General features: G+C 45.6%; 1 protein-coding gene across 4 annotated transcripts in view; it reads left to right on the forward strand.

Moving 5' to 3' along the window:
- Nucleotides 1-27,824, forward strand: part of LOC144784321 (alpha-N-acetylgalactosaminidase-like) — a 143,590-nt gene that overhangs the window by 83,447 nt on the left and 32,319 nt on the right. For all 4 annotated transcript variants that reach the window (XM_078663030.1, XM_078663028.1, XM_078663027.1 and 1 more), the window contains one exon: nt 22,090-22,267. In XM_078663030.1, coding sequence (XP_078519156.1) covers nt 22,090-22,267 — 178 coding nt within the window. The remainder of the gene's footprint in view (nt 1-22,089; nt 22,268-27,824) is intronic.

Raw genomic sequence — 27,824 nt, forward strand, 5'->3', positions numbered from 1 at the left:
CTTGGGACCAAGCAAGCCGTGATCCTGAAGATGACACCGACATACCACAGGACACATGGGATGACTACAGTCACCCTGTAGATCCTCCAGACCTTCCTGATCTGGAAGCATACCCAACCAGACCATCTCCCCCAGGTGACACCATTGGCTTTAGTCAGCTCATTGATAGGGCTGCCCAATATCATGGCGTGCAAATGCATTCAGACCCCACATAGAAGGACTTCCTGGTAGATACTTTTGCACAGTCACAAAGGACAGTACAAACTTTACCCATGCTTAAAGGTTTAATTAAACATGCTCCAGACATCTTGAAAGACCCCGTCAGGACCAGGATTCTCAATCCTCGGATTGATAAAAAATATAAACCCGCCCCATATGATCCCACCTACATTAAAGGTCAACTCCCCTTAGATTCCCGGGTAGTGACCAATGCTAGGAAGCGGGCCAACTCCCAAACCTCAGGTGATGCCCCACCTCCAGACAAAGAGTCAAAATTGCTAGACGTTCCGGCAAACCAGTTGCCTTCCAAGCAGCTAATCACTGGAGGATAGCTAATGCACAAGCATTACTTGCCAAATACGATAGGGCTCACTACGACGAGCTTGAGAGCCTATTGCAGCTTTTGCCTGACCAATACAAGGCCAAAGCCAATGATTTGATTCAGGAGGGCAAGTTAATAACAAACGCACCCATTAAATGTGCTCTTGATGCAGCAGGCACTGCATCTAGATCAGGTGTCTCCAACGCGTCGATCGCGAGCTACTGGTAGCTCGCCGAGACCCTGCCAGTAGCTCGCGCTGCCCTGTGCTGAATGTGCTTTATATGCCAGCCAACGCCATTGCCATTGTAAATGCCGACAGAAATGTATTGTAGTACTATTCATGTTTATGTGCGGATATGAAGCCGGCATTCCCGCGTCTGTACTTAATATATAATTATATATTACGGCGCTCTTCTGAATCTATTACGCCGAGTCTGAGTGATGCAAAACCCCCCCACCCCCTTGAACGGTCTCTGCAGACAACAGCACCCGCCCTCACCCAAATCAGCAGCTTTCATTGGCCAAGTCGCTTAGCTGGGGCGGGGTGGAGAGGATGACGTTTGTCTCCTCCGTGATCAGGGTCTCGTGACCCTGTGTAAGCGCCCCCTGCCTCTCCCTAACAGGCACCGCGCAGCTCAGTCACGAGTGCGGAGCTGAAGCGGGCGTGGCAGGGCAAAGCAGCAGGTCCCGCAAGCTGGAGAATTGAACTGCGCCATCAGCCTGCTGCCTTCTATCAACCGAGCAGTTCAGCAGCAGGTAAGGCAGGCAAACCGTGAGGCCTCTCGGCGGCCAGCAGTGCCCGTCTTGGCTGTCCTTTTTATCACCATAAAACACGGAGCAGATTCCCAAGGCCTATGCCTGGCCTATGGCTGGTGGATAAGGGAAGGTATCGGTCGTCTCTAAATGCACAGCCGACATCTCCCGACCCATACCTTTCAAAACATAGAGTGTATATATGTGTATGTATGTGCTATGGCGGGCCGCAGCTTCCACACCCCAGTGGTCGGAGGGTGCATGCAGGCAGTGAGGGCTGCTGACTTGCACTTTAAGTAGTGCAGGGCGCTGTGGCCAAGAGTGCAGAAAAGGGGCAATAAATACAATTTTTGAATGTAGCCGGAAAAATGCTTTCGCGGCTCCTGATTACAGTGTCTGCAAATAATTATTAGAGCACATCAATAGCTGCACTTGGACAGCTGCGCGTCTGTCCCGTGCCTAGGTAGATGGGTAGGGGGAAAAGTAAAAAGAACCTGGTTGCCCTGAAAATGTTCTGCAAAGGTCGCTTCTGCTGGGTGATAGGTCAGGCCCAGTCCATCATTTGGTTGCCTAGCCGTTGGTTTTCCTATTGTCGACCACCGAGTAACCATTTTCTTTCCTAAATTGTAGTTGGTTTTTGCTGCACATATTTTGTTACTGTTTTTCCTGAATCCAAACGCTGTTTTGCTCAGGGTAGTGTTGCCCTGAGATAAATGCAAACTTTTTATGTGTACTGTACAGACTTGGGAGGCAGTTTTGTTGTATTTTGTGCTGTTTATGCATATTTCCGGTATGCAAATGAAATGTATTTCTGCACTGAACTCTGAGGCCTGCTCTGTCCCTCATAGAACCACAGTCAGCACTTCGAGGCCCTACTACGCCCTACTACGCCAGCCACAAGAGATACTAAGAATGTTATGTGTTGTACAGGCCTTTTGAGCAGGGCTTTAAGTGGGATGAAAAACCTGGGGGGTCTCTCAGGTGCCGCAATTAAGAAGGGCAAGCTAATAAAAGCTCAACACCTGTGCTTAGCATAGTGTGGCAACCGACTGGTATTTACCTGCTTCCGTCGTTGCATCCAGAGTTGTAACATTAAATATCCCTGCTTAATAGCACAGGAGAGTTGCTGGCCCCACTCCTTTGCCACAGATGTCGAGCTGGGACTCGTAGACTCCAACAATGCAGAGTCCTTGTGCCATAGTCATTTCCCCATTCTGCACTTCCCTCACCAAGGTCTTCTTGATTTTTAATCTATTATTGTGAAAGGTCAGAAAGTGGTTTGACAACACAACACAAATCCAAAATCAATCCTTTCAGTGTTTCTAGGGAACTTTAAGTATTGTGTTCAAACCACAGTATGGTGGGCTATGAAGAAAATAGTTTTTTTGACCTTTAACGTCAATGAAAATGGGCGTGGGCGGTCACTCGGAAAAATGCGCGAGTTGCTTCGGGTTTGGTAGCTCACGGCCATTTTCACTGACCAGAAGTAGCTCTCACTACACAAAAGGTAGGAGACCCCTGATCTAGATCAATCAACACTAGTGTGGTACTGCGAAGACATGAATGGTTGTGCATTTCTGGCTTCAAACAAGAAGTGCAAACTACTATCCTTAATCAGCCGTTTAATCAGGAAATACTTTTTGGCCCAGCTGTAGACACAACATTAGAGAAAATGAAAAAAGACACTGAGATTGCAAAATCTATGGGTCCGTTACAGTCTCCGTCTACACGAGGTTCCTTTCGTCGCTCCTTTTATAGGGGTGGATCCAAAAACATCAGTACAGATACTGCTTCCTCCTCCTACAAAACTACCACACAAACATCCCCCAACAAGGGATATTTCAGAGGTGGACACAGGGGAAATAACAACAAAGGGAGAGGCCGAGGTAACAATACTCGCACCTCCACCACTAACTAACAGCGACTTCCCTCCAGACCATTCCACTTGGAGGGAGACTCTCACAGTTCCTACCTGTCTGGAATTCCAAACTACGGACAAGTGGGTAAGACAAATTATCCAGTATAGGTACAGCCTGGAACTTACTGCAACTCCCCCCAACATACCGCCTAAACATCGTCCAATGTCCACGGAACATCTAACGCTCCTCAAACAGGAAGTTCTCTCACTGCTTCAAAAGCATGCAATAGAACCAGTTCCCCTAGAGCATCAAGGGATGGGAGCTTACTCACTATATTTTCTAATCCCTAAAAAGGACGGTACTCTCAGACCAATACAGCACCTCAGACCTCTCAACTTCTACATACAGTCAGATCACTTTCAGATAATCACTCTTCAACAAGTCCTTCCACTACTTCAACAAGGGGACTTCCTTGCAACATTAGCTCAAGGATGCCGACTTCCATATTCCCATACACCCTGCTCACAGGAAATATCTAAGATTCACAGTGGATGGCCAACACGCTCAGTTCAAGGTTCACCCATTCGGGGTAACCACAGCACCCAGGGTCTTCACAAAGTGTCTCGCGGTGGTAGCTGCACACTTGCGAAGACAGCAAATCCATGTGTTTCCATACCTGGTCGACTAGCTGATAAAAGCCAAGTCACACTGTCCGTGTGTTCATCACAATCACCAAACAATTCTACTGCTACACCATTTAGGGTTCACAATCAACCACGCCAAGTCACATCTACAGCCCTTCTAACTACATCAGTATCTAGGGGCCACCATAGAACACTTCCAAAGCTCTAGCATACCCCAATACAGCTAGGATAGCAAGTATGCAAACCCTCATCACAAAATCTCACCACAACACTCCCTTCCAGCTCAAGTGTTTATGCAGCTCATATGAATGACGGCTTCTTGCATTTTCATAGTACCTCACGCAAGACTTCAGATGCGCCCCTCACAAGAATGCTTAGCAAGTCAGTGGAATCAGGCTCTAGGTCAACTTACAGATCTGGTGTTGGTGGACAGCCACACACATCGCTCTCTGCAGTGGTAAAACACACAAAACCTTTCCAGAGGGCGGCCGTTCCTAGAGCCAATTCCACAGATAGTGCTAACAGCGGACGCCTCACTCACAGGCTGGGGAGCCCATCCCTAAAACCATACAATTCAAGGCAAGTGGACCACCCAATAAAAACTGCTCCACATCAATCACCTAGAATTACTAGGAATATTTCTAGCGTTAAAGCCGTTTCAAGCACGCTTTCTCAACAAAACTGTCCTAGTCAGAACGGACAATATGACAGCAATTTATTACATACAAAAACAAGGAGGAACACACTCGTTGCAGCTGTCTCAGCTAGCACAAAGTATATGGAGATGGGCCATTCCACAAAATATATATCTTCTGGCAGAACATCTTCCAGGAGTGCACAATTAGATTGCGGATCTGCTCAGCCGTCAGACACGGCACATCCACGAATGGGAACTTCATCCTCAAGTTCTTCAACCATTTTTCCACATGTGGGGCCACCCATATATAGATCTGTTCGCCACACATGCAAACGCAAAATGCCCAACCTTCGCCGCCAGGTTTCCACACCCATTGTCCAATGGCAATGAGATATGGATGAACTGGTCAGGCTGATTTGCGTACACTTTTCCGCCACTCCCACTCATTCCACTTGTAGTACACAAGCTCAAGCAACAGTCTCTCTCTCAAAATGATCCTAGTTGCTCCCACATTGGCACAGCAACCATGGTTCACAACACTCCTCGAACTCTCAGTATTTCCACAACAAAAATTACATCTTTCCCCAACACTGCTAACGCAGGACCATAGAGAGATAAGGCACCCAGATCCAGCACAACTGAATCTAGCTATCTGCCCCTGAAGTCCTAGAGTTTGGTTCCCTTAACCTCCCACCGGAATGTATGAACATTATCAAGGAAGCCGGACTCCCTACTACTAGCGTGCTATGCAGCCAAATGGAAATGTTTCATCATTTACTGCAATCACAACAAAATTGACCCGCTAGATGCTTCAATTCAGAACATCATTTGCTATTTGCTTCATCTACAAAGATGTAATCTAGTTTACTCATCCATAAGATTACATCTGGCTGCCCTTGCCGCCTGCCTACAAAACTGACAACATTTGTTGTTGTTCAGAGTACCTGCTATCAAAGCTTTGATGGAAGGCCTTATAAGGATAATTCTTCCCACACTGCCACCCTCTCCAGTGTGGAATCTAAACATTGTACTTACTAGGCTCATGGGTCCTCCATTTGAACCCTTACACAAATGGGAACTGCAATTCCTTACATGGAAAGTAGCTTTCCTTGTCGCAATCACCTCTCTCAGGAGAGTAAGTGAGATCCAGGCTTTAACCATACAAGAACCATTCTTACAAATACATCATAACAAGGTGTTTCTTCGAACTGATCCAAAATTCCTTCCCAAAGTAATCTCTGCTTTTCATCTTAAGCAATCTGTAGAGTTACCAGTGTGCTTTCAAAACTCAGATTCCGTAGCAGAGAGAGCTCTTCACACACTAGACATAAAAAGAGCTCTACTCCATTACATTGATAGGACTAAACCTTTTAGAAAGGCAAACCAACTGTTTATAGCCTTCTCCACCGCATAAACGAAACCCCATCTCTAAAACTGGAATTGCCAGGTGGATAGTTAAATGCATTCAAATATGCTACCAAAAGGCAAACGCATATTAACAATTCCCCCTAGAGAACAGTCAACACGTAAACTAGGGGCATCCATGGCATTCTTAGGGAATATTCCCCTTGAAGACATTTGTAAGGCCGCTACATGGTCTACTACACACACCTTCACCAAACACTATTGCATAGCTGTGCAGGCAAAGCAACGGGCTTCTTTAGGCCAAGCTGTTCTTAAGACACTTTTCAGAACCACTGCAATAGATACAGGTGACCACCGCTAAGGGAGACACTGCTGTACAGTCTATGCAAAAGTATGAATTCTGCAGCTCATGTGCCTCGAACGGAAAATGCTACTTACCAGTATGCATCTGTTCTTTGCATGTAGAGCTGCAGAATATCATATGCCCACCGCCTCCCCGGGACCTGTATCTGTTCCAGTGTTATCTTACTTGGATACATTCACATGGACATCTTTTCTGTTTCCTACAAACGTCATCATTTCCCATCATGGCGAAAAACAATCTAAGGATGGAGTTGATGGCCATGCGACGTGCGTCCAAGGGAGGAGTCGCCTATCTCGTGACTACAAAGACTTCTTCCAAGAAAACAACAAGGTGCAAGCATCCAAGCCCAACACTAGATGGGGATCTATGCAAAAATATGATATTCTGCAGCTCTACATACCAAGAACAGATGCATACTGGTAAGGAGCATTTTCCTTTCCTATCAAGGAAGACCGATATAGCGTCCCCATAAGACTCCAACATGCAACCCAATTTAAATTTCACAAACCTTCCCATCGGGGATGAGCTGTCTACTGCATGCACCTCAGCAGCAAAATTTACTTGCCAGTACTGTTCTTTTAGGGTGGTAGCTGCGGGTATGGGAGATCCAAAGGGGTCATCCCATAGCTCCCTCATACCAATATCGAATAGCGTTTTTTTTTTTTTATTACATTTTTGTGACTTTTTGGAGCCAATCTTTTAAGAGCAGTCTGCTTCTATATCATCTCTGAGGGCTACTGCAAAATCAACGCATTCTGGATTAGACCATAGTCTGGCCAATAGCGTACAGGATGGAGCCTTACTTTTCTGGCTATTGCCTTCCTGCCCAGATCCAACAACAAAGGTTTTAGGGGAGTGTTTGCCTCTTACAGCTTTTCTCTCCGGGTTCTTCTAGGTGCACTTTTTTTCATTTTTTGTTTGTAAGTACTTTTTATTAGCATTTCTTGAGGGGTACTGATCTTAAAACCCATTTTTGTCTAATTTATTTTGTTCTGTTACTAGAAAACCATTCATTGGGGCATGAATGAAACCAAAACCTTTGTGTTGACTACTTTAACCTTTCCCTGCCCTCATCCTTGCTCCTTTTCACAGTTGTCGCTTTTTATACTTTATGTTCAGGGCAGCATCCGTGTTTTGCCTCTTTTTCCTTCCCGGTTTGTTTGCCCTGCACTCAGTCCATCGCTGAATGGAGCAAGAGTGTTGCTTCTCATTTCTTCCCCAAAGGAACTCTTTTGCATCTCTTAACTCTGAGCCTTATTGCTTTAGACTGCTTTCATAGTGAGTTATTTTTAACGTCCAAGGCTTAAAATATTCTTTCAGGTTTGTATACTGAGTTCTGCACTGGCATTCTAGAGCAAGAAAACTAAATACATTCAATCTAATGATGTAAAGTTGACGTCCATGACTGTTTAAATCAATACCATCAAATGAAGAGTCCTCTGTGGCCCTCTCTAATCACATTCCACCATGTGCAGCAAACCTTCATTCCTTCTTACCCGACCCTTAGAAAGTTCCTTACCTGTTCTGTAATGTCCTGCCTAACTCCCCTCCAGTGCCTCTCTCTCCTTCAAAATACTGTTTAGGCCTTTTACCCATTGTTTCCCTCTCTGGTTCTTCAGACCTGCTGTAGGACCCTCACTTAATGCTTGTCCTGCCCCCCTTAAATGTAAATTTTCTCTTACACTAACCTGCAGTGATTCCTGCTCTATGCTTATCCAGTCGATCTTGATATATTTATGTCATCTGTTACACTTGCCCTATAATGCCTACATCAAATTACCATGGTACCCTACCGGCCAGGGTACTTCTAAGAACCCATAGGATGATCTTTTAACATCCTGTGTCTACCCTGTGACCCCAGTGATGTTTTTATTTTCTTTCAACTTTTGTCCAACTTGAGTCTCAATGTATAGGCTCTCCTGACACCAACAGCTCTGCTCTTCCAACTGTTTGCTCCATTTAGCCAGATGTGTATTTCTCTCAACCTTTTTAGTGTTGTGGTGACTGGTTTCAATGTGGCACCCAGTCACCTAGATAAGATTTTAGAGTTGACTTCCTTCTGAGCCTTGAACAGCTGTAGCTAGTTTCTGGACAATCCTCTGTTTGTACACCAAACCGCTCAACTGCGAAGCTGATAAATGGAGGTGCCTGCAAACATTGTGTGAGCTCTATGTACCTTAGAGGAGATGGAACAGTGGGAAACAAACATTTCTGGCTCATTCTCATTGGTTGAAGATACAGAAACCAGAAGAAGCAGAGCATGCTGGAACAAATAGAATCACTGATGCTTCATCCCTCCTGATTTGACTCTATACTTTCGTTATCTAAGGGAACAGGGAAAGGCATAAAGAAGAGAGACAAGAGAACATCTGACCCCCAGGTCTGTCCATCCAAGTTCTGGAGCAGATATGGTATGTGAGATCCTTCCCAGCTCTTCAAAGCGCGCTACCACTCTCGCATGTGCCATCTGCCACATCAAGCAAAGAGCTGTTCACAACTCTGGACTGGATTTATAGTTCTGACATGACACCAGCCTCCACATTGTGCATCTCTTGAACGGGAATCACACTAAGGGGGAAAAGGCTGGAACTGGAGTGGGTGATCTAATGCCACTAGGTGGTGTTGTACAGTTCTGTGCTCATTCCATACTGCTCCCGAAATGACTGAGCGGTGCCACATGTCTGCTCCACTCCTGAGAGCAGATATCAGTTCCTTTCTTTCCGTGCCCTTCAAAGTAGATCTGGAGGTATGCTACCAAATTTGCCAGATTTCTCATGACTTCAAAGTTTTTCAGTGTGCTGGACAATAATAGCCCCACTGAAAACGATTGTATTCAAGCTTTATTGCAGCTGGAGAAGTAGGTGTCCGTCAAAGCCCCACTCCCAGTGAGTGTCTAGTGCCTGGGTTTGGGACACGACTCAAATTTGTTTGATAAGTGCACCCTCATGCAACATCCAAAGGTGTTTTTAGACCGGGAGATGAAGTTGTATACCTCTAAACTCAAGAAGCTGTGGTCTTCATGTAGATCCTTATCCAAGTCCCGGACCTGAACTCCAACCATCTCAGGAGGACATTCTCACCACAGTTCAACTTCCCACTTGACCTCCACTAGTCAAAGTCAAACCGCAAACGTAAAAAACAAATCAGACAAGATCCTATTCTGCCGCTGTCACTCCAAAGACAAGACGCAAGGGTGTCAAGATGTACATGACTCTCCATTGAGGTCACCAGCCATGGAACAAATTTCTCAGGTGCTCAGTCATCCTCGACCCAGAGGCAGATTGAGTCCTTCAGAGAAGTCATGCTGCAAATCCTGGGTGCACTTCCGGCTTCCACTGGTGCTTCTTTATGCCACACCAAACCATACGGGAGGGAAGGGACCTGCCAGTTACCACTGGCAGGTCCCTTCCCTTGTGTCTTCGGTCCCCTTTAGACCTGTTGTGGGACACATACCAACTCCTGTTTAGGCTTCCACTCCAGCCCGAGGGATCCATGCTGTTTCCTGCTGCACCGATGCAGTAGATGATCCGGAACCAATGCCCATTTCAGACATGAACTGATATTGACTTGAGCTTGATCGCTGTCACAATATTAAATCAACAAAGGGCAATCTGTTGTCAAACAGCTTGACTCTACTGCGTTGCAGCTTTCAGCAGTGGCGCCATTATAATTTTGGTTCTGACTCTGTTCCTGTGCTACAGTAGGATATTGATTATGTTGTTGAAGGGAATTGCATGCCCCCCCACCATCACCACCATTATACTGATGATGCCGTGCACCTTGATTTATGTAATGAAAGTTGGCTTGATACCTCTCTGAAACTGAGCTTGACTTGCCATATAGGCCGCCAACAGAAGAGGGTGGCTTATTTAAAACTTTTCGTACCAGTTCCTGGAATTTTGGGGTAATTTCCGAAGGCTAGTGTATAGGCAGAGATAGCTTTCCCAGCAAGGGTTGGAGTAGTTAAACATGTGGTTCAGCGCGGGTGCCAGTTTTCCACCTCCTCCCCAGCTACAATGGCCAACACACTGCTTTAGTTTGACAGGTGGGGCTTGGAACATGTTGTGAAAGGCTTTGCCTGGTCTGTTCTCTCCTCCCAGTCCAATACTCCTCCCACACCAGAGCGTATTTTGGAAGAACATCTGCCTGTCCTGTTACAGGAGACAATCTTTATGCTCTCTAGAGGTGCCATCGAGCGGGTACTTGAGAAAAGAAGGCATTGTTACCTTTGCTATTTCCCTGTCCCTAAAAGGAATGGCGGACTCCAGGCTTTGTTGGACCTCTGTCCTCTCCTTGGCTTAGCAGCAAAAGGACAAAATCATCATGCGCACATTGGCCCAGATGCCATCTGCTTTAGACCCAGTCGAGTAGATGTCTTCGATCTTGCAGGATGTGTAGTTTCATATACCCATCCTGTAAACCCACACGCGTCACCTATGGTTCAGGGTGGGCTAGGAATATTTTTTAGTTTGTTGTGCTCCCTTTCGGCTTCACCAGTGCCCCTCTGGTGTTCACAAAAGTAATGGCAATAGTTGCCCATCTTTGGATGGCTGAGTTAATGTATTCCTGTGCCTTGATGACTGGCTGCTGAAGATGAGCTTGATGCAGTCTGTTGTGGATGTCCTCCAGACAAAGGTACCTTTTGAAATTGTTGGATTTCACCATAAATGAGACCACCTGATTAATTCTCAGAGGCTTCCATTCTTTGGGTCAATTCTGGACACTCTAGTTCAGTTCTTTATCTCCATAGCAACAGGTCTGCAGTAGAAGGCTGGCCCCGAATTAAGCTATTGGAGCTGTGGGACATACATCTAGTCTGAAGGTCTTCCTGCGTTCTACCAAGGTGGAGGCTGATGTAGTTTCTTACAGACAGAGACATGTGGTATTGAAACAGGGATGCCAAGTGGGGGTCTTGGTTCCAGTGCCAGGAGGCTTAAAGTCTCTGGAAATGGTTGCAGATTCAGGGCATATTTCTGGTCACCAACCACCTGTCAGCATCCTTGAATGCCAGATCAGACAAACTGAGCAAACGTCCTCTGGCAGATCATGAGTGGTGTCTACATCCTGAGGTGGTGCAAGGCATGTCCCACCAGTAGAGGAAACCCAGGCTAGATGTTTTTGCCACTGTTAAGAATGCGCAGTGCTAACAACTTTGTGTGTTGGAGTTTTTGAACTAACACTACTTAAGAGCTACATTCTGGCTGGAAGGGAACAAGGGACTCCTGCATGACTTCCTGCTCAAGTCATCCAGGTTGCCCCAGTTTGATCAAGGAGAATATTGTACCCAGAATGCCGGAGCATTTGTCCGCTGATGAGGCTACCACTTCAGGACAACCTCATGCTTCCCCTATAGGGCCTGGTCCTCCACCTGAACTTACACAATCTACATCTCCATGTGTGGAGATTGAAAAAGTAGTAATTTACTGTGTTTTATTTGCCACCCAAGGAGCAGGATATCATCCTTGTTGCTAGGCATTCATTTATGCCAGGTGCTGGAAAACATTTGTACCTGATGTGGTGATCAGGACACAGCCCCTTACAGGTAAAGCTGGTAGACCTCATTTTGTTTCTTTTGTCTGTAGCCTAGCAATGCCTTGCAGTGGGCACTCTAGAAGGTTATTTGTGGCCATTTCAGGCTTTCTTTGTTTACTGGACCAACGTTACACACTTAAATTGTCTGCTGTGGTGAGTTTTGTTAACGATTTGGCACACTTGTTACCTCTCAAGGTGTTTGTGAGCCCACAGTGGGACATTAAATAGGTCTTGACATTGCTCATCTGTGGGCCCTTTTTAGCCTATGCATAACTGTTCACTTTGTGTCCCCACAATGAAGACTCACTTCTTCATTGTTGTTGTGTCACCATGTCACATCAGTGAAGTTCACCCACTTTCAGAGGAACAGCAGCCCAGTACCATGATTTTTTCCAGACAAATTAGTGATGAGTTCTGGGGTGTCCTTTCTGCCACAGCCTGTGGTTAAGGTCCTCCCTAGGTATTTATGTTTGCTTTGACCATTACCTTGCCCCTCCACACCAAAACTCCTTTCCATTCACCATTGGTGAAAAACCAAAGATAGCCAACGAAATTGCTTCCAGCTCCTTCCAATTTGAAGAGTGTTTGTCTTGCATAGACCAGCAACCTTGCAATATCCAGTTCTCCATACTAGTGTATATGGTTACAATAGTTCGTATTGGGGCTAGAAGACAAATCCTTTTCTGTACATCCTCTAACTTCTACTACCACAGAAACCCTTCATTCTACTGCTCCCTGAAAGTATGTTGATTATTGTGACAGTGTCTTGCTCCTCTGCCTTAAGTGTTTTGGCCATAGACTCTTCAATCGATCACTGATTGAGACAACCAGGTTTGTGAGGATAAATGTGAATAGACGAGAGAGAGAAAGAGAAAAGTTATTGTGTTTGTGACCTACTGGCTAGTTATAGTTGGGACCATGTTTATATAGAAAAAACATTTTTTGACCTGCCTATATCTTTGGCGGAGTTTGACGAATGTTTACAAAATCTTCCAACAAAAGTGCCATAGTAAGTCTTGTTGTGCAAGTAAAGTTTCAGGGTGATCCGACAAGCGTGGGCCGAGAAATTGTGGGTTAAAAAAAATTTCCCATGTCAATTCCCATAGGAGCTTTGAACATAACTCCAGCCCGAACCGCTGGATGAAACTATACCAGATTTGGCAGGATGATAGATTTTGGTTTGCAGATCACGCTGTTAGATATCCGGTGGAAATCCGTTCAGTAGTTGAGAAATTTAAGGTAAAGCAAATTAGGATAAGGATATCTGAGTAAGCCTGAACACAGAACTCATGGTGAGATCTGATTAGCTGCTAACACTTTAACTGGGAATTGCTGGCAGCCATCTTGAAACTGTGCTTCAGCCAAGTACCACAGAAAGCGCTTAAAAGAAAAGGGGGCAGATCAGGAATACCCTGACCCCCTAGGTGTGGTGGTGGGGTCCCCCTGTGACACCCAAAAAGGCCAAAAAATGGGGGGCGCTAGGTGGCGCACAAGCATGAGGCTCCTGCAGCTCGATCCACTCATCCACCCAAATATCCTGCCTAGGAGGTCCTAGGATCCATCCTGATGTGCCCAGCAGTTCCAGACCAAACAGAGCCTGAGCGGGGAAAGTAAGAAGCTGCTCTGGACGCTCCTTCTGAGCTATTTGCACTCCTATTGACTTGAGTGACGTGCTGGCCTGCCATCCCTGGAGCCCTCCTTGGCGGCGCCTGGTATGCGGGCACCACGGTGCCCACGTGGTGTGCGCACCAGGCTTCTACCTGCTGGTTCCCAGCCTTGTTAACACTACTCACTCGAGTCGCCTCCAGCGTCATCGCTCCTTAAATAACACTGCTCCCCGCTGCGCGATCACCTCTGGAAGCTTTATTCTACTGCTGCTGCTTCCCGTGACTGACGAGTTTGATATGGCGGCTTGACCATGCCACTGCTACGGACCCGGTCGCGCCGTGCCCGCCCTCAACCACCGCATCTGCACTACTGCACGGGTTCCTGTGATACTACGGGCAGCTGGCCCCCACGTTCCTTGTGCTGCTGCTCGGCCCCTACCTGACTCGTGTGCTTGTGGAATAAGCTGCGAAATGGGCCTCCTTATCCTGTCCTGAGTGGGTGCACATCCGTCAGAGGAGGGGCCACCGGCAACTTGTCCCTGCATGCGGGCCGGAGACCGCTGCACGTTTTTTGGGGAAACACGCAGAACGCGGCGGGTGTGTAGCTTCACCGCCATGCTGCACCCGTTCTGATCACCTACAAGATAAGAGGCAGTGACTTGCGCCTGCGCCCACCTCAGGTGCCACTCATCGTGGCCTTCCTTGCTGCATGGGCCACGAAGCATTGTGAGGGCAGTACGGCCATGCGTGTAGGACCCGGGCTGTTAACCCCTACAGCTGCTTTTGAGTCATCACGGCGCACGCTTTTGAGTCATCACGGCGCACATCACAGAGGGAATCCTATGTTGACCCACGCCCGCTGTCCTGCCCTCCTTCCCCATCCCTGGGATTTGAAGATGCCGCTAGGCCCTGGTAGGGCTCGCTGTGCTCATGCTCACTAATGCTGCATGGCAGACTGGCTCTGAGGCCTATGTATATTAACACCTGCTTGGGGAATATTTGAATGTACTGAACTAACCATCCTCTCCTGGGATGCTCTGCTGCTACTACCGCGCCCTGGTAGCTCATTTGGATTCACCAGTCGCAGGGCACCCTTTACGAGAGGCACTGCAACAGCGCTGTCTGCTCATCCCTGCCCTAGCAGGTGAGATATCAGCGCCACACAGACTGTTGGAAACAGAATCTACACGTGCAGCTTGACCTCCCTAGCCTCTTCATCCCCGGGGGTCTCTGCACCAGGTCCCAATGAACACATCTCTTGCAACCCCCTCAGTCGTATAACCACAAAATGGGGAAGGCAGATGCCAAGCCAACTCTGTTAACATTTGAAGCTAGAAAGGGATATCGTGAGCTGCGTGAAGACCCTGGCCAGTCACCTGAATATCAGGAACAAGGAACAGAACCGCCACGTGACGATGACATGAAAATCCTCCTCCTTGAAATGCGTCAGAGCTTTACATCAATCACATGGAAATTTGATGCCATGAACACGCGGATGGACGCTATTGTACATAAGCTGGATGGCCACGATGAACGCATCAATGAAACAGAGCGTCGCATCTCGGACACATAAGATACCACGTCTCACATTCAGACACAGGTTTCACATATGGATAAACTCCTCAAATTGATTGCTGCCAAAAATGAAGACCTCGAGGGGCGCAGTAGGAGGAACAATATACGCACCATAGGAATTCCAGAAAGCACCAACACAGGTCGAATGGAAGAGTTTGTTGAGCGACTATTACGTGACACAATCGGAGCGGAATCCTTCTCCTCTCAATTCATCGTTGAGCGAACCCATCGTTCTCTTGGTCCTCGGCCTCCTCCGGGCAGTACGCCGCAACCCATCATCACGAGGTTGCTCAATTACCGCGAATGGTATGTGGCCCGCAAAGCAGCATGAGAGAAGCGGCGCCTCACATTTGAAGGGAACGCGTTCACCCTCTATCCCGATTTCCCTGCCACTGTTCAAGAGGAACGGCAAAAGTTTCTACCAGTCAAACAAAAACTTCGCCAGGCAGAAATTGATTACGCTCTCATGTATCCAGCCCGTCTCCAAGTGACCCATCAAGGCAAACAATACTTTTTCACGAACCCACAACAAGTTGAGGACTTTCTGAAGAGTATAAAACGTCACACCAGCTCTCGTTCGTCACGTGAATCATTCTCACGACCGCCTTCCCCCGGATGGTTCATAACTGAAACTTTACGAGCAACGACGACTTACTTCTGAAATGCTAGGCACCAGTGCTCCTGCCTCGATACATGCACAGTATGACGAGAACTGACAGAGAGAGAGATCTACCACTGCACACCAGATAAATGACTTCCTAGTGCTGTGCAACATCTGTTATCGAACACCCCCACCCTTGCAGAGTTTGACCACCTTAACAACTTACAACTCTGTGGAAGGGGTTTAAGAGTGCCTGCCCCTAGGCGTTGCCCCTGGGGGCGCTCCCCTACTTCTTTATTACTGACTATAATGCAAATAGTTTTTGTTCTGTTGGGGCCTTGGGTTGAGGGAGGGAATGTTCATTCTGGCATGTTGGGGGTGCTACAGTGGGTGGGAGTGGGACGGATTGTTCTTAGAATGTTTCACGGCAGGTACAGGTAAGCTCAGGAGGCAATAATAACGCAACTCTATTGCCTATTTCACATACACAGTGCACATACTACTCTGTATCTTGCTGTCTACTTACCTACATGGCAGGTTCCACATCTCATCATAGCTTACATATCCTCACATGGAATGTCAGGGGGCTAAACGATACTTGAAAACAGACACCAGGTTCACATTGCAATGCTCAAAGAGACTCTTAACTCCCAAACATGAGGGCACCTTTGCACAGAAATGGGCGAGCCATAGGATTTTCTCATGCTACTCCTCCTATTCCAGAGGTACGGCCATACTTAAAAACTGCACTCCTTTCGTTCTCTCTAGTTCTGTACAGGATCAACACGGGCGTTATTGCCTGGCATGGTGCAGGCAATAACGGTCACCTTGGTATGTAACTATGGCCCTAACCCCCAGAATTATTTTCTACGCTTGGGGGGGGAAATTGTGGAGATAACCTCTACTCACATTATATGGGGCGGAGATTTCAACAGCACTCAACCCTGCCATGGACAGATCCCACACCGCACCACTACACTAGATCACACAGATTGCTTCACGATATAGTATCCACTAATGATTTGCTAGATACATGGTGCCATGTGCACCCTCAGCACACGGAAGGTACACACTACACTGCCTTACACGCATCTTGGGCCCGACTGGATTATTGCTTAGTGTCGCATGGCCTCGGACCGTCAATCCTAGCTGTTACACACTTAGCACGGACATACTCAGATCATTCACTGGTCAAGCTGACGCTATCTCCTCCAGGATATGGGGGACCCTCGTGCTGCTTGGAGATTATCGCCCTTTATGTTACTTGATGATGTGTACCACACTGAATTAGGACAGGAAATCACAGACTTCTTTCATAAGAACAAGGGCTCCGTAGAACATGTTGAAACAGTGTGGGAAGCTTTTAAAGTTACGATCTAGGGGTTTTGTATCTCAAAGTGCCGAGTCTTAAATGATATCCAGGGAACGTTAACTAAATTGGAAAAGGAACTAAAGAGTCTTGAGGGTTTGTTATCTTCAGGCACAGAAGGGAAGACTGAACATGAATTTCGCGAAAAGTTCTCAGACTACATAGCAACTGCAGATCGTGACATCAAATGTAGAGGGAAATACTGGGTAGCCCGCAGATACTGGGAGGGTGAACGCCCTGGCAGAGCGCTGGCGGAAACCATTCGAAAGCCCCGCTTTGCTAACTATGTCCTTGAGATTGAAGGCGAGGTACACAGAGCTACTACTGACATATTAGGCACCTTTGCCGCTCATTACTCCACATTATACTCTTCTGGCAGGCGAGATTCTCTTGATCTCGCTGCCTATCTGGAAGATGTGGCGTTAGGATGGCTAGGAGACTCACAAAGAGAGTTCCTGTGTGCTCCATTCGAGCTAGATGAGATATGGGAAGCAATCATGCATATGAAGTCCGGTAAGGCCCCCAGCCTAGATGGCCTGCCCATCGATTTGTACAAAGTGTACATTAACAAGCTGACCCCCATCCTTAAAGGAGTTTTTGAAGATTCCTTAGAGACTGGAGTACTCTCCTCCTCCATGAGAGAGTCACTTATTACCTCCCTCCTGAAGCCCGGAAAACCTGCGAATCAATGTGATTGTTATAGGCCATTATCTCTCATCAATGCTGATGCTAAAGTACTTGTCAAGATCCTAGCCAATAGACTAAATTTACTAATGGAAAAACTTGTTCTCCCAGATCAAGCTGGTTTTATCCAGGGTTGCGCAACCACGCATACCTTGCATACCTTTTTTTCTATTTTGCATAATGTGGATCCTGACCTAGCAATAGCGGAAGTATTTTTTAGGCGCCACTAAGGCGTTTGATTCCCTTGAATGGGACTATCTCCTAGGGGTTCTACAATGTATGGGCTTCCCCCCCACTGTTCCTTTCCTGGATAAGTCTCTTATATCGGCTCCCCATAGCCAAAGTCCTGATTAATGGACAAATATCTCCAGCCTTCCCTATTACCAGAGGCACTATGCAGGGATGCCCTCTCTCCCCCTTGCTTTTTGCCTGGCGGTTGAGCCCTTGGCAGCTCGACTGAGACAACACCACCAGGATAAAGGGCTGCATTGCAAAATGTGTCAGATACTTATTTCCCTTTACGCGGACGACATTACTCTGTATATTAGGGATCCACAACACTACTTAATCTCCTTACTGCTAGAATGTATTGTTTTTGGGAAACTTTCCGGGATCCAGATAAATTGGGGGAAATCTCAAATATTCCCCCTCACGCCTGCAGCCATGCAATTCCCACTGGACTACCCCCTAGACTGGTGCCAGTCCGATATGAAGTATCTGGGTATCCGGGAGGAGCTACTACGCCTTAATTACAGCAGGATGCTAGATAATATTTCGGGATGCGTCACCTGCTGGATCGCACTACCTCTTGCCATTGCGGGGTATGTCTCACTCATCAAAATGGGGATTCTCCCACAACTTCTGTACTTATTCCTAAATATCCTATGCCACCCGGGGGACACTTCAAAGCATTGCATTCAATGTTGACCCATTTAATCTGGGGTGGGAAAGAAACCACATCTACAATGGAATATACTCACCAGACCGTATTTGCTAGGAGGGTTTGACGCACCTAACTTCGAATTATACTAGACGTGTGCCCAAGCATTTTATGCCTATTATATGTTCCACCCACCCACATATATGCCGCAAATCACAGTGGAGCATTGACTGGCCGACCCTGTCCCCCTTGCAGGCATAATTTATACAATTTCCCAACCCAAAGACAAAGGTTCCACATCCACCGCATGCACAGTTGCGGCATGGATACGCATTGTGTCCCTGTTAAAAGCCCCAATGCTTTATTCCCCTCTACTTCTGTTACTCTATCATCTCCAAATGCAGCTACTTCAAGAATCAATATTTCGTAGGGTAGCAGAACTGACTAATATCTCAACTTGGGGCGATCTATATCGCGACAGCACTTTCCTCTCACAGGGACAGATGTTCCATTAGGCTGCCTCCGCTTCAATGGACGTATTTCTATATGTTCGACTCTGCAAGGGTATACGACATAGCACTCCGGCTTTCCCGTTAGTGCCCCAACACTGACCCCTCTACACCTCCTGCTTCTATCTACTTCGACAGGACACATGGTTTCCCTACTCTATACCACAATACATACTCAGCAGGAGGTTACCGCGTACACCGCACGCACGTGCACATTGGGAAGCAGAGTTAGGTTACAAACTCATGGATAAACAGTGGACGTATTGTTGCCAGCAAACGGAACAAATCTCAGCAAGCAGTAGGCTTCGCATCACACATTTTTAATTTCTATATAGCTTGTATTACACGCCGGTTAAAATGCACAAATACAAATTGAAGGATTCAGACCGGTGTGATAGATGCAGCATGACTGGGGCTGACATTCTCCAATTAGTGTGGGACTGCCCAGGGGTACACAAGTTCTAGAGGCAGGTCTTCGAAGCTCTGGCCTCAATGATTGCAACTACTTTAGTCCCCACACCCCTATTAGACCTATTGAGCTACACTGAATTAATAGATAAACCACACCGTTGCTGTCTCACAACAGCTTTACTAATGGCTAAGAGGCGTGTGGCCTGTAGATGGGGGGGGGGGTAGGGCACCCACATTAAAAGATTGGTTTACTGATTTAATATACTGCCAAGAACAGCTACATAATTATGGTGAACTTCTTCCTCAAGTCACGACCCAGAGACATTTGGGACCCCTTAAAAAATTATCTGTTGACATTTCCCCCACACTCCTCCGGAGATACAGCCGCTACAGGATCTTTTCCTCAGAATGCCCCATAAGGCTCACATTAGGTTCATTATATTTTTTTGACTAAGACTTTTCTGTCACTATCCATTTCACTGTGCATTGCTTATGTTTTGCTGATTGATTATTGATATTTACTGTTGTGCAGTATTGCACATACACAAGCATATACTTAATGCTACTGTCTTGCATTGTTTGTCTCCCAGCACTTCTTGAACCTCTGTATTGATACAGCGCTCAAGGACTGCTTCAACTGTTGTTTCCACCCTATGCCATTCAATGTCCATGCCTGAACCATGTCAATCTCTAACTATGTGCACTTGTGTCTGTATGGTTGCTGAACTCCTTCATTGCTGTATTTTCTCTTTGAAAACGAATAAACACAGTTAAAAAAAGGCCAAAAAATAATGTTAAAAACATGATGAAAGCGTGAATCTGTGGCAAATTGTTTTAAAAAAACAAGCCGTGGCTCCTGCACTTATTTTGAACACAGCCCTCGGGTGGGCCGGGGGCATTTTTTTAAAAAAAGGAGTGGGGCGCACAGGCCCCCCTTCTAAGGCTCATTGATCTCCCTGGAGATCGCCACCTCCCCGGGGCTTTATTGATAAAAAGGAGGGGAGACACAGGGCCTCCCTCCATGGGCTCTATAGGCCCCGGGGATAACCACCTCCCCGGGGCTAAAGAAAGATTTACAACTCCCAGCAAGTCAGAACAAACACAAACTCTGCTGTCAGCAAGCGAGAGCAGTGAAAGCACTCCCGCTTTCTCAGAATGGAGGTTTTGCCTGTTTGAAACAGACAAAAGGATTCCTCTGACAGACCAGGAGCTGCATGTTTAGCAGCTTCCTGTCTGTGAGAGCAATGCTGGCTCCCGCAGAAGGCGGGGAGCTGGTTAGGTCCTCTGGGATTTGAGGTTCCCTCCGCGGCCTGGGGGGAGAAGACGAGAGAGAGGCAGAATAAAGGTCAGGAAATAGAGAAGAAAGAAGCGGAATAAAGGCCAGCAATGAGCAGAAAGAGGCAAGATAAAAGTCCGAAACGATCAGAAAGAGGCTGAACAAAGATCAGCAATGAACAGACAGAGGCAAAATGAAGGTGAACAATCAGCAGAAAGAGGCAAAATAAAGGTGAGCAATGAGCAGAAAGGGAGAAAGAGTCAGAGTAGAGGTCAGAAACAAGCAGCAAGAGGCAGAATAAAGGTCATAAAGTTGCAAAATAGAGTTCAGAAAGAGGCAAAATAAAGGTCGGTAACGAGTAGAAAGAGGCAAAATAAAGGTGAGAAACAAGCATGAAAAAGGCAGAATACTAGGGGTGGGTGGTAAACTCTGCTGTGCCGACTGAGTTTGAGAGACAGACAGACCCACACATACCACAAACACACACACACACACTCCATTGCTTCTTCTTTCTGGAAATATATTCCCAAGTCTTACCTGTGTTCCTGTAGGCTGCTTAACATATACCTTGACTCCAGGAAACTAACCACTGAGAGGACTTGGCAGCAACAAAAGATGCAAAAGCCTGCTTCTCCTCGCTCTCTGCCCCAACAGACTTTGCAGCAATAACCTGGAAGTGTTTCGCTGAATCCTGCTTTCTGCTGGAAGGGTACAGCATACAGGATCAACCATATCTTAGATCTGAGACCTGAAGGCCTCACAAATAATAGGTTCTTTGTGGGCCTTCAGCCTTGCCCAAGCGTCTCGAGGCAGAAGGATATTCTTAAATGTTCCAACTAGGGCACAATGGGACATAATAAAGTAATCACGCTCTCAGGATTAGAGCTCATCTCCAAACGTAGACAAAAAAGGGATGTGCTCTTGGTGAGAGGTCCCAAAATATTGGGGAATTGAGGAAGGGGGTAAGATATTTGTTCATGGCTTGACGGGGTGCTGGCCTTTATAAGAAAGGCTTCAAGTCATATTTACTTTTCGCCATTCCTGAATTCTACCTGTTACTTTTAACAACTGCTTCCTATGATTTTCACACGACTCCGAGGAATTGTTCGGGTGCTCACAGAAAGGAGATTAGGGAGAGGGCAGGGTTGTCTACTGCCACAACACCAAATCCAGGAATATTTGGGGCATACATTGTCTTTTGAATGTCTTACACTGTGTGGACCATTAAATTGCTGTTTTATTCTTTTTATTCATATTGTGCCTTTCATTGTTTCTGGTTTAGAAGATTAAACATAAGCAATTTACTTTTTACTGTGTTTATTGAAGTGCAGCTATGTGTTCTGAAATGCACTGTATACCGTTTAAGGAGCAGAAGCTGGTATTTTCACGGTTGGTTCCACATAAAAACAATGCATTATTTCCATGACATTCTGGTGTTAAGAGCATTTGAAACTCAAACCATTGTGCCTGTTCCTTCCATAGGTTCATTCTAGAGGACTTAAGCTTGGCATCTACAGTGACATTGGTAACTACACATGCGGTGGCTACCCGGGCACCACACTGGACACCATCACCATCGATGCCAACACATTTGCCGAATGGGGTGTTGACATGTTGAAATTTGACGGCTGTTATTCCAATTCATCAGTTAAAGTCATAGGTCTGTAATAATGTATGTCCCAACGCTCATCGAATGCTCGTGAACTTTATTTTCATTTGTTGTTTGTACCTTAATGCGCTGAGGTAATGAAGTTGCTTTTGCCAACATTTCTTATGTCATGACCTACATTGCGATAACAGCATTTGGTGATTTTTGCATCAAAAGAGGAGAGGAGTTGGCCTAATGGCTAGGGCGGTCGACCTCAAATCTGGGGAACTGGGTTCAAGTCTCGGCAATGATGCTGAACATACTGTGATTCTGGGCAAATCACTTAATCTCCCCGTGCCTAAGAAAAATTAATGTGTCCTCATGTAATGCAACTGATGCTATGTAATGCGCTCTGATACCCGATTCGGGTCAAGTTCGCGCTATACAAATTTCCATAAAATTAAAAAAAAAAAAGACCCTTTCTGAACCTAAACAGGTCAATACACCTTGCACTAAAAAAATTGCTGAAATTGTAATCCTTTCAATGTGAACAGTGCAACAAGGAACTAATCTGGGTATACAGCAAGATGAGGAATCAACCATCTACGATTAATTAAAGGAATGCAGTGCCCAGTACACAAGCGTTTAGATAACTTTGCTGGTATCGGAAACTTTCTTTACATTTTTATTATTAGATTCCAAATATATGTTTCCGCAACAGGCCACGTATCAAAATGTGTTTTTCACCCAGTCTCGGGCAGAGGCATCTTGATGCTACATTTTACTTCAACACCAGATCTGTGTATGTGCCCGTGTCTAGATTGCGAGTAAAAGGGATCTGGAGTCCTCCTATATATGACGATTGTTTACATGAAACACATCTTCAAATGACCCATGAAAGCAAAGCCAGGCAAGATTTCCTATCAATGCAGAGCATATCTTGAAGTCTCCTTTTACTCTGCATCATACCATGGCTGCAGCTATATGAGCTTCTATCAGTGTTCCTGTGGTGGATTAGTTTATTGCCTGTCATGTTCATTGTTACAAGTCCAAAGTTTCCTCATCAGTTGTACTTTCTTCATAAAGTGAGTCCTCACCCTAAGACATGAAGTGCACTTTCCCTTATAAAATAAAAGTGCAAATTTCTAATGAATCCCTCATGTTCCAGTTGCTAGAAGGGCCTCCCAGATTTGCATGACTTTCTATATATTACCAACACTTGTTTCTATTGGTTAAGGCCACACAATTCAATGACTGTACCAAGGAAGTGTGGAAGCTGAGTAGTGAATATTACCAGTAAGTAATTGGGCCATTGCAATATTCATCGTCTTTATAAGCGAGGATGTGCCTGCCATCCCAGGCTTCATCCATATGTATGAATTCAAATTTGAATATTATATACCAGGTCTCACTTGACTGGCATAAGAATCATACACTGGTTTTATTCTCCTTGTGGGAATTAGGTAGGTTCAGTCTCACAAGGGTAACGTCGAAGGCTTCAATACCAGATTATAATAAAACGGTGTTATATGTCCCTTTTCTTAATTCTACACCACGTTAGCCATTTACTGAACGCATAAATTACATCTCTGTTCCTAGGTCTATCTGTTCCAAGTAGGACCTCCTTGTTCTCATCCCTCAGCAGAAGCATCCCTTCTAGATTAAGCAGATTACATTTATTGCCAGTCTTTGATTCTGTACTCTACTGGGTATCACTATATGTTGAAAAGAGAAGAATTTTACAGCCAGTTCATAACACAGGCAGAATGCTACGCACCCACATCTGACCTGTCCTCTCAAATGATCTAATTTCTCTGGAAAAGTTTAAAGCAGGTTATCCATGGTTTGGTCCATTTATCTATCACAAACGTACTTATACTACTAAGCGCTCCAAAATAACCCTTTCTAGACTCTTCCCTTCTCTATCCCTCCTGGCTCACCCGAAACCTCATTTTACTACTATGATCTCCCAAGCAACCCTTTCTAAATTCTTTCCTCATGTATCCCTCCTTTGACTCATCCCAAACCTCATTTTACTACCATGATTTCCCTAATCCCTTTCTAGAGACTCTGCCCTCCTCCATCTCTCCTTTTGCTTATCCAAAGCTTCATCTTACTACTATGATTTACCAAATAACACTTTCTAGACCTTTCGCTCTGCTATGCCCTCCATTATCCTATTCAATCCAGCTATCCGAATCACACGTCCACTGCTCAAATTAGCACATATTTCCCTATACTAAGCATTTGCTAATCCTTTTTGGGTTCCAAAGTAGCTTGCTACTCACCGAAAAAGCACCTCGTCAGGAGTAGTAAGCGCTATATAAATACAATTACAATTTATCTGAAATGTGATTAGTGCTCCGAGGCTGCTCCTACCAGTAGAAGCAAGCAAACCAACCAGAGCTTTTCTTCTGTGCCCTAGCTCCCTCCCTCAGTAAGATATAGGTCTTTATCTTGTTTCAAACCCTTATGTGTACTTATTGCTTGTCATAGGATACCATATTCGTTATCTATGACAGGATGTATCTCACCATATTAAGTGGCAGGATATCATCCTGCAATAATATTGTATTGAGAATATTGACCTCCACAGTAGTGTGAAGGTAGATATATAGATTAGCTAATATTAACCCCTCTCTACATTCCTTGAGGATGTAGATACTGGTACAGTATGTAGGTGCAATGTTCCGAACAGTAAATCTATACAGATCTCTGTATATGCTACCTTCACCATATTGTGGTAATCCACTTTCTGGATATGATATTTATATCTATAAGTAATAGTAAATTCGCCAATGATGGCCGCTGTTCCTATTAGTTAGAATACAACCCATAAGCATAATGTAAATTGCTCCGCCACCATCCTATGTCTATTTACTGACTTATTTTGTTCTCTTTACTTAAAATACAATTCTGTACCCCTGTTTTAATCTTTTCAAATCAACTTTGGCTCAGTGGTGTGGAACACAACTTTTTGGCATTCACCCTGTACTCATTTGCACTTGTCAATGTTGAAGTCTTATATTTTACATTTTCCCACCTTCTTAGAATGTTCTCACTTTGATCTTCACTATGATACTACTAGACTTGTACATTGTTTTAGATTCTATCGAGTTGTCCATTTTAGATTCTATGCATCCTCTCTCTTTCTCATACATTTACTCTTTAATTCTTATTTTGTGATCAACCTGATTAGAAAATATTAGTCTGGAAAAAGAAACAATTCACTGTTGGAGCAGGATCAAGACTGATTTGCATATGGCTGGGTCCAAACTTAGGTGGTGTGGTGTGCAAAATAATGATTGACTGGGATGTGGCCCGAGTAATAAACAGTGGCTGAGATTAACTCAAGCATTCCACCCATCACTACACACATTTTGACCAGCAACAATGTCAATAGTACAAATTAATACAGGGTTCTCATGTGTTTTGGTCTGGGCATATCATATTTGATAATCAGTGTTCTATACACATATCAATAGTAATGCACAATTTTTATTTTCATTGTAGTTTTTTTTAATAACCACATGTTATTGAATTTAGTAATACACAGCTTCATCTATGTACAAGTAAAATAAAAATGTATATATCATTCCACTGGATGTGATCGTTGAGCACCAGAGGACTCCCAACCAAACTATATCTGTACAGAGGCAGTCCATAGGGGGACACCACCCTTCCCATATCTTCTTGTGTTTTCAAGGGCCACCACAGGACTCGTAGATGGGTCGTTCTTGGCACGCACACCAATCGACACCCTTCTGCCACAATTCCTGGGATGGGGCCTCCGGGTTCCTCCAGCACCGAGCAATATCCCTCTTGGCCACCAGGGACACCACCCCAATAAATATCCTCTCAGCACTGGATTCACCAGTCCCTTCCAACAACGCTTCCTGGGAGCCCAACTCAATATTGTGACTTATGCCCTCCGCAATCTCTCATGCCACTCCTTTCCAGAAAGACGTCCGGCGCGGACAGGACCATGCCATATGAAAAAAAAATATTGGCACATGGGGCTTGGGAACATGTAAAACCAATTTGCTCTCTCCTGCCCATTGCTGCAATTGTCAGTCAAGTAGGTAGCATGAAGATAGTTGAATTGGATCATCCATAATCTAGAAGAAATAGCTAATTCCCATGGGGAGAGACAAGCATCTCTTCAATCCTCATCCTCCAATTCTCCCACCCAGCCCTCCCATCAATGGCAGAGATGCGGAAAGAGATCTGGGGCATTGATTATCAGGGACTGATAAATCATAGTAATCACTCCCCTGCCCAGGAGGCCTGTCAGAAGCTTTGCTTCGAAGGGCTGTATTCAGGGATCTGGATGTCTTCTGGTATATGAGTTAAAAGGGCATGACGCACCTGTAAGTAATTAAAGAACTGCACACAAAATAAGCTATATTGTTCTTGCAGTTATTGAAAGGACATCAGGAGCCCCTACCTTAGGATTGTCACCCAAGTAGGTAATGCCAATGCAGTCCCATTGAGAGAACCTCACAAGGCCGGCCACCTGGTGTAAACCGGTGCCCCGCCACAGGGGTGTCATATACGTGTGGCGGCACATCCAGCGGGTGAGGCACAAGGCTGCCCTCCAGCAGAGCACCATCACCCAAGTGCAGGACGGAATCACATTGGACAATGGTGTGCCAAAAATGGAGATCCAATAGACAGTCAAAACCCAGAAGATATAGTTCAAGCCGGTAGGCAGTGTCATCCCATCCCCCACTGAACCACTCATTTACTGGGACCAGATGAGCGGCGAGATGGTAGGCATAGAGGTGAATGGCACCAAGGCCAATTTCTGGGCTGATGCAACGGCAAACCAATGGCACCCACCCGCATGAATGAAGTCAATTTTGAAGTGGGGGAGTGGAACCACGCACTGGGTCATTTTAAATAAGTGAATATGTCCCATAGGGTAATGTGAGAGGCGGCTCCACTTATGTATATCTTGGTTCAATGTCAATTGAAGAGGACAGACATTGAGAGATGAGGCCAGGTCCGGAAAGCAGTAAATGTGGACCCCAGGGGGAAAAAAATAATTTTGTCTAGTAGGAATATCAGGGCACCAAGTTTGTCCCATCGCATCGCTAATAACCTACATCAGACCAGACCAGCATTCACCCAAAGGCCCAATGACTCCGCATATAATCAAAGAATCATAAGGCACTGAGGCCCGTTGTCTAAGGGTTGCTGAGGAAAAGCAGAATATCATCTGCATATAATGCAATGCGGTCATCTATACCCCCCGCTCCCGCTCAGAACCAGCGCATTGTATCAGGTGGGCCAAAGAATCTATGGCCAGAGGAGTGGGTACAAGGGGCAGCCATGACACATGCCGCTACAAATCCGGATTGGTGAAGAGAGGATCCAGTTTTTTTTGTAAACAGATTTTATTGGTTTTATACATCCTGCATTGCATCATTACAATTGTCATAGCCAGGTCGGCTCTATAGTTGTCATACTGCATATGTATAGAATCAAGGCATTGCAATGATACAATCTTAACATCACTCTAGAAACTGCCCCACCCCCCATGAGTCCTCTATTGTATGTACGGGCTTAATTTGTGGTGTGAGCAGCATTCCTCCATTATACCCAGGTAGGATTGGGGCAGTCGTAT

This window comes from Lissotriton helveticus, chromosome 10, assembly GCF_964261635.1.
Source record: "Lissotriton helveticus chromosome 10, aLisHel1.1, whole genome shotgun sequence".
In the NCBI taxonomy this organism is placed as follows: Eukaryota; Metazoa; Chordata; class Amphibia; order Caudata; family Salamandridae; genus Lissotriton; species Lissotriton helveticus.